This window comes from Pongo abelii, chromosome 16 (assembly GCF_028885655.2).
Source record: "Pongo abelii isolate AG06213 chromosome 16, NHGRI_mPonAbe1-v2.0_pri, whole genome shotgun sequence".
NCBI lineage: Eukaryota > Metazoa > Chordata > Mammalia > Primates > Hominidae > Pongo > Pongo abelii.
In genome coordinates, this window is record NC_072001.2 from 45,113,757 (window position 1) to 45,127,603 (window position 13,847).

The 13,847-nt window shown below is 41.5% G+C and overlaps 1 protein-coding gene across 3 annotated transcripts in view; it reads right to left on the reverse strand.

The window, feature by feature from the left end:
* Positions 1-13,847, reverse strand: part of VPS39 (VPS39 subunit of HOPS complex) — a 49,617-nt gene that overhangs the window by 23,050 nt on the left and 12,720 nt on the right. For 2 of the 3 annotated variants that reach the window (XM_054531105.2, NM_001132329.1), the window contains 6 exon segments: positions 9,676-9,740; positions 9,305-9,347; positions 7,314-7,408; positions 5,956-6,054; positions 5,471-5,563; positions 2,720-2,903 (listed from right to left, as the gene is read on the reverse strand). In XM_054531105.2, the coding sequence (XP_054387080.1) occupies positions 2,720-2,903; positions 5,471-5,563; positions 5,956-6,054; positions 7,314-7,408; positions 9,305-9,347; positions 9,676-9,740 (579 nt within the window). 3 annotated transcript variants of the gene reach the window in all.

Sequence of the window (13,847 nt, forward strand, 5' to 3'; positions counted from 1 at the left end):
GCCTCCATCTCCCAGGCTCAAGCAATCCTCCCACCTCAGCCACCCAAGTCCTGGGAATATATGCATGCAGCACGATGCCCAGCTAATTTCTTAAAAGTATTTTTTGTAGAGACAGGGTCTCACTGTGTTGCCCAGGCTGGTCTCAAACTCCTGGGCTCAAGCAGTCCTCCTGCCTCAGCCTCCCAATGTGCTGCGATTACAGGCATGAGTCACTGCACTGGTTTAATTATCCATTTTCTGATAAAAAGTTTTTCCTATTATATTTGTAATTTATACTATCAATGAATAGTACAATAAAATGTCAAAGCTATGAGGGAACTCAGAAATGAGTAACTTGAGAACTAAGTTGTATTTCTATCATTTTGAATGCTACTGCTATTATGCTGATATTTTTCATCTTACCAGAAAAATGAAATTAAAAGCATATTGTTTTATATTGAATTTTTTATTTTCTTTTTATGTTGGCCTCATTTTGAAAAGTTAGTACAATTTTCTTCAGTGCTAACTTGTATAACATATGTAAAATTTCTTTCTCCTTTTAAAATCTGTCCCACTTGAATACGTTCTCATTTAATTAAAAAGGTAATCTATAACAGAAACCCCTTTGGTTGTCATATCTATTGTTGACAATAGAGATGGTCTGGATCTCTTTATATCTCCAAAAGTTGGGAGACTGGCTGGTGTACAGCAGGCATATAAATAATGACTGACAAGGATAATGATGCAATTATTCAGCAAGCATTTTTTTACATGCTCTGAAGTTTCAGGCACTGTACTATGCAGTAAGGACTCAAAGTGGATCAAGACATGCATCCAGACCTCACAGAGCTCCTACAGGAACAGAGGAGACAGATCGCTCACGTGTGACAAGTTGCTGTGACAGAGATACCTGAAAGGGTTACGGAAGCACCAAGGAGAAGTGACTAATCCTGCCTGTGGGTCAAAGGAGACCTCACAGGGCAAGTGCCTCAAAACATTCTTCAGCAGTAAGACACAGACATGGTTTTGAGAAGCACTGATGAAGGCCCCAGGCACTAACGAAGGTTGGAAAACAGGAACTCTCACCCTGGGAAATCAGAAACACGCTTGACTTTTACATGCCTCTTAAACTCATCTACCAAAGTTCCTCTTCTGAAGGGAAAACAAGGTCCCCTAGAACATCAGGAAAGCCTCTCATAAAGCCCCATAAGCCCCTCAAACTTGTTACTATCCATAATCCTGGGCCTTTTAAAATACTGACCTTTTGATTTCTCTTCCTTCTAGTCTACTCATCTCCAACCACAACCAGAACAATCACCCTAGAACATGATTTTTTTTTTTTTTTTTTTGAGACAGGAGTCTCGCTCTGTCACCCACGCTGGAGTGCAGTGGCGCAATCTCGGCTCACCGCAACTTCCCCCTCCCTTCAAGCAATTCTCCTGCCTCAACCTCCCAAGTAGCTGGGACCACAGGTACACACTGCCACACTCAGCTAGTTTTTGTTTTTTTTTTTTCGTGTTTGAGACGGGGTTTCACCATGTTGCCCAGGCTGATCGTGAACTCCTGAGCTTAGGCAATCTGCCTGCCTCAGCCTCCCAAAGTGCTAGGATTACAGGCGTGAGCCACTGTGCCTGGCCAGAACATGATGCTTTTATCAAGACATTCTACCATTTAGGAATCTACCGGCCTCCCAGACCTTCTCACGGACATCTACCAACCAGCCCTTTTTCACTGCTCTGTAATTCAGACCACCTGTGTCAAGTCAGGCTCTGTAATACCCTCTCCCAAACTGGCATGTCTTTGGACTTCTACTCATTTATCAGGCTTTCTGCCTAGATTGAATGGAAATTTTTCTTCAAGCCAGGTTCCAAACTCCCTGCCTGACCTAGTCCAGTCTTACCTATGTAATGAAACTTCTTCCTAATTAAACAACAAACTTCCCTTTCTCTGAACTACTGAATTTTAACTCATCCAATTTAACACCTTAAGCAGTGCCTTGTTTCGTCCCTTTATCCAAGACTGTAACCCTTGTCTCCAGAGACAGGGGTCTTTAAAGACAGAAAGCATGTCAGTACGTCCCACTTCACAGCAGTAACTATTTTAGTAACGCTCACTCTTTCGACTGAAAATAAAATGGGGCAAGAGTGGTTATATGCTTCTAGGCAATTCCATTGTGGAGAGCTGGGAACCTGAAGCAAGCCTAAGAACAGAAGCACCTAATGCATAGAATAGAGGCTGACACCTAAATCACCTGAATGTTGTCTGTGCCTCTAAGCTACAAAAAAAAAAAAAAAAAAAAGCAACAATAGAAAAACCCTTCAACATGGAATTACTACATCAAAAACCCTTCAATATGGAATTACTCATACTATAGGAATACACAAGGAATTTCCACTAATTTCCAAATGTAGTCTATTTGGCAGAGGACACAATCAAAACTCTTAAAAAAAGGAGGAAGAAGAAAACTAAGAAGTAAAAAATAGCAGTAGATAATCACTTCCTAAAATAAACATTTCTGTTTATATGTTTTCCCCCTCTGGAGTAAAACTCAGCTTCTTCCAAGAACTAGACTATCCCATTTTTAATGACCCTAAAATGTCATCTATTTATAAGAAGGGGAACTGAAAGTGAATGACACAATGTAAACCAGTCTGCTAAAGCTACGAATGGGACTCCGTTCTGCAGGAATGGCACACAACCCCAACCCAAAGTGGGAAACAGCAGCTACTGTTGGTCTCACCCATGGCCACTGGTATGTCCGTCCAGTTCAGGGCACATTTCTGTGTGCAGATCCCTTCCTCATTGAGTACCACGGTGAGATCATCCTGGCCCACAGCCACTTTTCCATCTGCCAGAGGTGCAACTAAGGGCTCCAGCTGTTTTCCTGTTGGAAAGAGCTCTTTGATGGACCCCTTTCCATCCACCTATAGGAAGAAACAGAGTGAGTCACCTAGCATTCCCCAGCCAGAGGTAGGAACACAGGAAAAATCCAGATAGAACCCGAACCCTAGAGAAGCCAATAATATTCCTTGTTTGACATAAGAAAATGTTACAGAGTTTATTATAAGAACCGTTGTTATCACAATGTAAAACCCATTCTCTAATGCAAAGGAAAGCATCTAGCCTGGCAACTGACAATGCCAGGTGCTGGCGAGAATGCAGAGCAACTAGAACTCGCATTCACTGCTGGTGGGAATGCAAAATGGTGCAGCCGTTTTGTTTGTTGGTTTCTTACAAAGTTTAAGATACACTTGCCATATGCCCCTTAAAGATACACTTACCATATGCCCCAGCAATCCCATTCCCAGGCATTTGCCCAGGAATGAAAATGTATGTTTACGCAAACACTTATATGCAAATATCTTAGCAGCTTATTCAAAATTGCTAAACATTGAAAACAACTTTTTTTTTTTTTTTGGAGACTGAGTCTTGCTCTGTCGCCCAGGCTGGAGTACAGTGGCGCAATCTTGGCTCACTGCAACCTCCGCCTCCTGGGTTCAAACAATCCTCCTGCCTCAGCCTCCCGAGTAGCTGGAACTACAGGCGCATGCCACCAAACCAGGCTAATTTTTTTTTGTATTTTAAGTAGAGATGGGGTTTCACCGTGTTAGCCAGGATGGTCTCGATCTCCTGACCTCGTGATCCGCCCGCCACGGCCTCCCAAAGTGCTGGGATTAAAGGCGTGAGCCACCGCGCCTGGCCGAAAACAACTTTGTCCATCAATTGATGAATGGATAAACAAACACCTTGCCATAGACTACTATTCAGCCATGAAAAAGAATAAACTATTAACACACACAATAACATGGATGAATCTCCAGTGCATTCTGCTAAGTGAAAGAAGCTAGACTCAAAAGCCTACATATTGTGTGATTCAATTTATATGACATTCTGGAAAAGGCAAAGCTATAGGAGATGAAGAACAGATGAGTGGTTACCAGAGGTCTGGGAACAGAAGGAGAGGCTGACTTCAATATGAGGGAATTTTGGGGAGTGATGGTAGTATTGTGAATCTTGATTGTGGCATTAGTCACATAAATATAAGCATTTGTCAAAACACAGAACTGTACACCAAAAAGAATAAATTTTACTGTAAGTAAATAAGTAATTTCTGAATAGCCTGGTCCTAAAGCAAGGTTTCCCACCCTGAAGGTGATGTCAGCATCCAAGGTAGTCAGAGAACTGAGAGCCTTAAGTCCAGCTTTTGCTCAGTTCCCTTATTCCTTGTGAGCTCTCTCACCATCTGTAGGCCTACTTGCTATTGAGTCAGTGGCACAGCAGTGACTCCTCCAGGAGTCTGCAACTCTGATGCTGATAAAATTAGGATATTCAAGTGACACAAAGATGGAACAAATATATTAACAAGATAACAATGGGGCCAGGCATGGTGGCTGTAATCTCAGCACTTTGGGAGGCTGAGGCAGGAGGGCTGCTTGAGCCCAGGAGTTTAAGACCAGCCTATGCAACATATTGTGACCCCATCTCTATAAAAAATACAAAAATTAGCTGAGCATGGTGGTAGTCATCTGTGATCCCAGATCCCAGCTACCTGGGAGGCTGAGGTGGGAGGATTGCTTGAGCCCAGGAGACGGAGGTTGCAGTGAGCCAAGATCCTGCCACTGCACTTCAGCCTGGGTGACAGAGGGGTGCCCTATCTCAAAAAAAAATAAATAAAATAAACAATGAAGAGCTCACCCAGTGAAAGATAGAGAGAAAGGCTTCTAGAATTGCCATGTCTGAATTACAAGGGGTGTGAAGCTAAGAGATTTAGATTATTCAATGAAATGAACAGTGTATCAATCTTTTCTACATATAGTATGCATATTGGAGAAAAACAATGTCATGGATATTTACAACTTATGTTAAGAGAAAACACAGGTTATAAAACAATTGTATAGCATGGTATTTTTACAAATAGGATGGAAGCTCATATACCAAGAAGTTGGCAGTGACTATTTCTGAGTGGGGGGACTATGGTTGATTTGTACTTCCTTTATCTCCTTATCTATATTTTCTGTAACAAACGTGTAAAAACACGTGGCTTTTGAAATTTAAAAAAATAGTGAGAATCACTTTTAGTACAAATATACAAAAAGATTTGACGGCAGGAGAGGAAACTCAAAGTCTTAAAAATACTTAAGTTTATACTAAAATTAGTTTATAATTCCTAAGCACTGAAGCCTTAGGATAGCAGTCCATGATGATCCACTAGACAGAGGCAAACAGCCTTCATTATCTGTCCCAATAGTAAAATACACACTGTGGATCATCATTATGTAAAGAACTGAGCGTTGACTCTTGGACTGACTTAAGTTACAAAGATATCCTATTTGTGAAAAATGCTGAGCATGAATGATAACTACACATAAAAATAACAAATCCTGTTATGCCAAAAGCTCTACTTAAAGTGGGCTCTTGACCTGGAGTTCGGAGCAGATAATCATCTTCCCCAAGATAAACTAATGATATTTGTAAAATAATAAGATTTTACCCTTATTAGGTAGTAGTCTCTCTTGAAACCCACACAGATAGAATTTTCACACCACGCCATGGACTTGGGCACATCTGGCACACTAAAGTCCCCCTGAAAAAAGAGAGCAAGGATCTGAATGAAATAAATATTTTTTTTTAAATCATGACTTTCCTGTTATTCTGCAACCTCCATTCTGCAAAACAACCCTCATCCTCATCGGGCACAATTCTACAGGCACAAGGCCAGGAAACTACCCTTAATAAAAATACAAGTCCATGAACTGGACAAAGTACATTTGGAAAAGGTGAAAACCCACTTTGAAATAAACCAATCTATAAAAACACTGTAGAATCATATTACAAGTAGGCATCAACAAGCTCTCATGCACTTCATACCAGAGTATTCATTTGCGTAGAATGACAAGACTGGAGTCCTGAACTTCATTAGAACCAAGCTATTGCAGCAGCTCCTACCCAACCATGGACCAAGAACAGTGGACTTACCTGCAATTCATGAAATTCCCTGTCCTTCCAGAAATAGAGCTGCAGCTTCTTTTTTACTGCCACACACATCCGTAACACCTCCTCACCGGTCTCTGTGTGCTGGGAGGAGACACGCAGAGCAAATGAAAATACAATGACCCTCTCTAACTGAGTGATAACTAAATTAGAGATTGTCTACCTTGAAACTGCTACTAATCTGAAAATTCCCTGTAACACAGTCATCCTGCCAGGAAAGCTGAGCAGAAGAACACCATTCTCTAAGATGCGCTAAGAAACAAGTGACTGAGGAACACTTCCTCCCGAATGGTTGCCAGCCAAAGACCACAGCACCAGCAAATCACATGGACATTCACAATTCAGAGGAGAAAATCCTGGGGCAGTCCTTCCCCTATATAACTCCTCCCCCCTTTTTGCTCTTAAATATTTCTTGCTCCTGGCTGTCAATGCATGCTGGGTCAAGGGTGACCATGTGCCAGTGACATCAAGCCCACTTTTGAGCCTTTAAAGAGCAAGGAAAAGAATATTCCTAAGCATCAAATGATGCTGTGTCAATGTAGAACATAAATGCTAAAAAATGGTGAGTAGAGAGAGGCGTGAGGCAGATTCTGAAGAATGCAAGAATGATAAATTGGCAAAAATAAAGAGAGATGTCTTTTCTGAACAATGAAAAGTCCCTAACGACAAAGACCTCAGTGATCTGTTTAGAACAAGAGTCCATTTAATGTCTTATAATTACCTTCATGATATTGTTACAGTCTTGCTTTCCCAATAATGGTTTGTCCAGGATGAGCGTTCTTGTCCTTGGTTAGCTGCCTCTTGCCAATAGCATTAGATTCTCATTAACCCACACACAGGGAATGCAAATGCTTCAACTTCGCACTATGCACCAATAGAGAAATTTCTCTAATACAATTAAATATTCTCTTTGGGCCGGGTGCAGTGGCTCATGCCTGTAATCCCAGCACTTTGGGAGGCCAAGGCAGGTGGATCACCTAAGGTCGGGAGTTCGAGACCAGCCTGGCCAACATGGTGAAACCCCATCTCTAATTTAAAAAATACAAAAAATAGCTGGACGTGGTGGTGCACGCCTGTAGTCCCAGCTACACAGGAGGCTGAGGCAAGAGAATCACTCGAGCCCAAGAGGCAGGGGTTGCAGTGAGCCGAGATCGTGCCACTACACTCTAGCCTGAGCGTCAGAACAAGACTGCATCTCAGGAAAAAAAAAAAAAAAATTATCTTTGGAGTCTCTGTTGGGTATGGATCATCAATGTCACTCTTCCCATCTAATGGTAGGAATGATGTAGGAAAGACTGTATTGATTACAGCATAAAGCCAAATTTCATCTTGGGTAAACTTACCTGGAGGTCACAAGTAAACAGTGATGCTCCCTTTGCCTTTGAAACCGTAGTGATTTGTTGAAATGTCAATAGGTCATGGACATAAATGTTATTTTCTGTTTGGGAGGAGGTATAACATCAGGATCAATGATCATAATTCTCTAGCATAGCCACTATCGAGGCAAAAAAAGTAACTGTGTTAACATCTAGAAGAAGAAAATGGCAGATGTTGGTTGAAGATGTCCCTTCAGTTTCACTAAGATGATTCATTCTCACCTATAACCAGTACAAAGCATTTAAGAGGTCACTTGGTCTTCTAAACTTGGATATTTTCTTCCTTAAACATTTGAGCTTGGCCCAGCATGGTGGCTCACACCTGTTATCCCAGCACTTTCGGAGGCTTAGACAGGCAGATCACTTGAGGTCAAGAGTTTGAGACCAGCCTGGGTAACACGGTGAAACCCCATCTCTACTAAAAAGACAAAAATCAGCTGGGCATGGGGGTGGGTGCCTGTAATCCCAGCTACTCAGGGGGCTGAAGCAGGAGAATCCCTTGACCCGGGCGGCAGAAGTTGCAGTGAGCCAGGGCTGCACCACTACACTCCAGCCTGGATGACAGAGTGAGACTCCGTCTCAAAAAAAAAAAATTGGGGCTGACTTGAGTAAAAGAGATCTTTCACTTCCAAAGCACTCTTTTTTTTTTTTTTTGAGGCAGGGTCTCACTCTGTTGCCCAGGCTAGAGTGCATCAACAAAACGGGCATGATCTCAGCTCACTACAGCCTTAACCTCCTTGAGACTCAAGTGATCCTCCCACCTCAGCCTCCTGAGTAGCTAGGACTACAGGCATGCACCACCACACCTGGCTAATTTTGTTTATTTTTTGTGGAGATGAGGTCTCCCTGTGTTGCCCAGGCTGGTCTCAAACTCCTGGACTCAAGCGATCCTCCTGCCTCAGCCTCCCAAAGTGCTGGGATTACTGGTGTGAGCCACTGCACCCAGTCCAAAGCACTCCTATACTCTGTCCATTTCAAGTCTGAAATTTTATGATGCAGTATTTGTACAAGAAATGGCTTTCAAAGCTACTCACATTAGGAGGCTCCAATTAGAAAAGGGAAATCCCCTGTGGATTTTGTACTAACCCATGGCAAGGATTTCTTTCCTAGCAAAGCAATCAAAATAATCATTTTACCTGGGCTTCAAATCTAGTTTTAGTCATGAGGATTAAGTTACCTCAGATATTTATCTGTGGACCCAGGAACTACATTTAACATGATTTTACTCTTTGGGCCCCAGGGTCAACAGCACAAAGTGTGAGACCAGCTTCTAGTCCCCTGCATGTCCAGAAAAGGCCTCACTGGCTGCCTTCTATGAAACCATGGTTTTTCACATGAGGGCCTCAACAGTGTAGCCCTGCTCTGTCTCTTACCTGATATCCTGCCACTCTTCACCACATATCCTTAGTCTGGCCACAATAAACTATTTGCCACAAACTGCCACATCTCAGGGCCTTTGTTCTAGTTGTTCCCTGTGTTTGTGATATGCTGCTGGTCTCTCTTCCTACTGAAAGTCTAGTTGTCTACTAGACAATATAGTCCCTCCCATTACCAAGATTCTACAACACTTTTTATAAATTTTCACTGTAACTTACCACATTGTAACGTGATTACTTCCTGTCATTTAGTCTTCGTAATCAGAATGTAAGTCTCAAAGATAGCAACCATGCCTCACTGAACTTGGTATCCCCAATGTCTAGTCCAGACTTTGCATAGAACAGGCTCAATAAATATTTGATCAATGAACGAATGAATGAATAAAGTGAGACTCCTTGGAGAGCAGAGTTCGAGTCTATGGAGGATGCTGCTGCCTTTATTACTCATGTACCCTGTTATACCAGGTTTGGAACACGTCAGTTCGTTGTTAAGTAACCACTATCAAATTAACCATGAAAGGGTTAATTAGGTCATATCTTTTCTTTTTAGACACAGGATACAAATGCAACTCCTTTTCTTACCTAACAAGCTGACCAGAATCTTAAACTGGGAAACCACATGGATCTGGAAAATAGCAAATCATGAGACCCAATTAAACATTTCTGACAAGGTTTAGCAAATGTTCATTCAATAACAGTACTAAAAAGGGACCACGGAGCCTATCCAGTTACAGGGATCTCACTTATTTTTCTGGGCATTATAATTTCCGTGATTATCATTTCTGCTTGTGAGAGAGGATCTCAGGCACATGATATATGGGCAGAGACCCCTGCATAAATGGAAGGTCAAAGAGAAGAGGATTCAGAGTTAATAAATAACATTACCAAAGTTCTAGTTTGACAGGGTCTCATATAAGTCAAATATTCTTGTAAGGACTGCCATCACTGCTTACCTGCTGAATCTTTTTGGAGAAGTTCTTATTGGATTTCTCCAGTGTCACTTCAAATCTGTTGCAACCTATGGAAAAGAAATAAACACTGGTAGTTCCAAATACAGGGATACATATAAAAACCACTACTAGAAAAATACTGCTCCATACTGCTCTCCTACATAAATCTTTAGAAGTTCCTGAAAGACTAAAAATCAGAGATCTAAATAGCCAGCTGTCTTACAAGCACTGTAAGATGCTTTCAACTCCAATTTTAGAGCAGGGCGTTTCATGCACCTTCACTCAGCATCAGCAGAAAGGATCACACAAAGTTTACTGAAGCTGCAAGGTACCTGTGAGTCTGAAGATCTTATCTTCCAAAATCAGTACCTTGGCAAAGTGTTCCACAAGGGAGGGTGTAAAAAGTAACAGGCAAATATAAGAGCCCAAGCCATGAAACCCAGCCCAAAGCATCCTTAGATCTAGACCAACTAATTTCCAGCAACTACTCTAAGTTCTGTATCACGGAGACAGAGCAAACACTCAAACCCATCTCCAGAGCTAAAGCAATTCAATGCGTCTACACTTACTGCCACTTTCAGGTGATGCTACATCTGCTGGCACTGTTACAAAAAAGGGGAAGAAAGTCATATACCATAAAAACATGTGAATTCAGCCTTGCTGGGGATGACAAAAATATTCAGCCTCAAAAGTCACCAATGAGTCAAAAAGAGAATAATTATCATCATCATCATCATCAGAGCAGCTATCATTAAGCAATAACTACATACTGGGTTCTGGGTTTAAAACTTTGTATATATTTTTTTCTGTAAACTCACAACTACTCCCAAGAAGTAGGTATTATTATTCCAAGCTCATATTTGAGGGGCCTGAGGGGTAAAGCAGTTAGGTAACAGCCAGTGAGGGAGCCTGCAAGCAAACCCAGGCTGACTCTAAAGCCTGTGCTCTGAGCCCACGCCCTGCTACCTGCCTTCTACTTCATGGACAGGATGCTCGCACTGCTGACCTGAGGTGTTCCCCACAGCTAGCTCTGCCCTTGCCCTCTGGAAATCAGGGAGACTCTTTGGGGCAGGAAATCAGGGAGACTCTTTGGGGCAGGAAATCAGGGAGACTCTTTGGGGCAGCCATAAGAACTCATGCCACCAAAGCTGGTCTTACTTCTTCCATGTGTCCCTCAGCAGAGGGGATGAAGAAAGGGCCCTAAAGTTGCAGGAAGTGTGCCCTGGTATTCTGCTGTTACATTTCATGAGGAAAAAAAACAATTCAGACACTTCCTACGCTTGAAAGCGTCCTATTATTGCACTTAATACTTCTCTTTTCTTGTTTTTTTTTTTTGTTTTGAGACAGAGTCTCATTCTGTTGCCCAGGCCGGAGTGCAGTGGCGCGATCTCAGCTCACTGCAACTTCCACTTCCTGGGTTCAAGCAATTCTCGTGCCCTCAGCCTCTGGAGTAGCTGGGATTACAGGCATGTGCCACCATGCCTGGCTAATTTTTGTATTTTTAGTAGAGACAGGGTTTCACCATGTTGGCCAGGCTGGCCTTGAACTCTCGACCTCAGGTGATCCACCCACCTCAGACTCCCAAAGTGCTGGGATTACAGGAGTGAGCCACTGCCCCCAGCCTATAATTCTCTTTACAAATAGAATTTTCTAAGGCAGAGATTCTTGAACTTTTTGTTTTAAAATCTTGATAATCTTAAAAATTACTGAGGACCTCAAAGAACTTTTTTGGGGGTTATATACATGAATATTTACGTTAGAAACTTAAATACATATATTTAAAAACATGTATGTATTTAAAAATAACAATAAATAACCCCATAAGTAAGAACCCACATCTGCTTCTGCATTTAATCTGTTTTGATAATTTAATTTGTTTTGGTTGAAGTATATGACAAAAAATCTGTCCTCATATATATAGTTGAAAAGGGAAAAGTACTTTAATAGATTTTTCAGATTCTTCTTTGATACTACACCAACACTTAACAAATGTAATTTCTTGTAAAGTGAAATCTCACACCTGTCAACGAACTTTTCATTTTCTGTTACGTCAAAAAACATTGGTCTACCTTACACTTTGAATGTATTTTTTACCCACACATGATTTTAAAACTTCATGCATTAGTCATTTGGAAAATATTGGTTCACTGAGTTATGCAGACTTTCCAATCCAGATCTACATTTCATTATACGATGTTAAAAAATGACACTCATTATTATCACCCCCAGTCTCATCAGAAAAAATCTTTAATTATGGAGAAGCTGTCACACTCAGGGGAGTGAACACAAGTTTTCCATAATTCTAATTTTTTTCTTAAAAGCTCTAACTTTATCATTCACAGCAAATACTGCCAGTTGTTTACCTTAAAGTAACAGATTCCCTTTGTTCATAAAAAAAAAAAAAAAAAACTGCCAAATATCCAAATGGTCTGAAAAAACTACAACCTGTCATTCTTTCAAACAAAAACAATACTCCCTGAGAAAAGTAACCAGTTTAGCTTGTAACTCAATCACATAAGCATTTTTCCCTTGAGACAGCCACCGGACTTCACACCTTAGCACACAGCAGAAGTGCTTTATGTGTACTTCCCATTATATCATACGAGATTACTAAAAAGATGTCTTGCCAAAAGTCAAAATACAATAAAAATAACTTTTACTGCCTAACCAAGAACATTCTTAAGTGAAACTAGCTTAAAAAACAAACAAACAAACAAAAAAACCCAAAAAACTGGCTAGGTGTGGTGGCTCACGCCTGTAATCCCAGCACTTTGGGAGGCCGAGAAACCTCCCAGGTGTAAATCACCTGAGGTCAGGAGTTAAAGACCAGCCTGGCCAACATGGTGAAATCCTGTCCCTACTGAAAATACAAAAATTAGCCAGGCGTGGTGGTGGGCGCCCGTAATCCCAGTTACTCAGGAGGCTGAGGCATGAGAATTGCTTGAACCTGGGAGGGGGAGGTTGCAGTGAGCCAAGATTACACCATTGCATTCCAGCTTAGGTAACAAGTGTGAAATTCCGTCTCAAAAAAAAAAAAAAAAAAAAAAAAGAAAAAAGAAAAAAAGTAAATAAATAAAACCCATCACTTGAGGCAAGGAGTTTGGGGCCACCCTGGGCAAGAAGAGACACCTCATCTTTACAATAAGTGAAAAAACTATCTGGGCATGCTGGTGTGTGCCGGTAGTCCTAGCTGCTTGAGAGGCTGAGGCGGGAGGATCGCCTGAGCCTAGGAGTTATAGGTTGCAGTGAGTCACGATTGCGCCACTGCACTCTAGTCTGAGTGACAGAATGAGACCATCTCAAAAAAACCAACAAACAAAAACCCACTGTGAGCACATGGTGAGAATTACACAATGACTATCAGTACAGCTTGGTACCACTTTTTTTGTTTTTTTAAAAAAGTCTCTATTTGAAGTTAGGTACTACTGTTCTGATTTGTGTTCAGGTGCTAAGCAGTTTTAATTACCATTCCTTTTGCACCATCATTGTAAATGTCAATACAGTGAAAAAAAAAAAAACAAAAAATGAAATGTTTTAGTGTTTCTGCAAACTTGGTTTTGTCCTTGTAGGTCCTCTGAAAGGATCTTGAGGATCCCCAGGGGTCTAGCGACCACACTTTGAGAACACTGCTCTAGGATGACAGCATGACTGAAATAAACCTAGAGTTGTAAAGGCCTCAGACATGAACTAATCTAATCCCTCTCAGTTCAAAATAAGAGTAGACTGGGCTGGGCACAGTGGCTCATGCCTGTAATCCCAGCACTTTGAGAGGCCGAGGCGGGCGGATCACTTGAGGTCAGGAATTCCAGACCAGCCTGGCCAACATGGTGAAACCCTGTCTCTAAAAAAGTACAAAAATTAACTGGGCATGGTGGTACGCATCTGTAGTCCCAGAACTTTGGGAGGCTGAGGTGGGCAGATCACTTGAGCCCAGGAATTCAAGTCCAGCCTGGGCAATCTGGTGAAACCCCATCTCTACAAAAGATACAAAAATGGCTCAGCCCAAAATCTCCTTAAGCTGATAAGCAACTTCAGCAGTCTCAGGATACAAAATCAATGTACAAAAATCACAAGCATTCTTATACACCAATAACAGACAAACAGAGAGCCAAATCATGAGTGAACTCCCATTCACAATTGCTTCAAAGACAATAAAACACCTAGGAACCCAACTT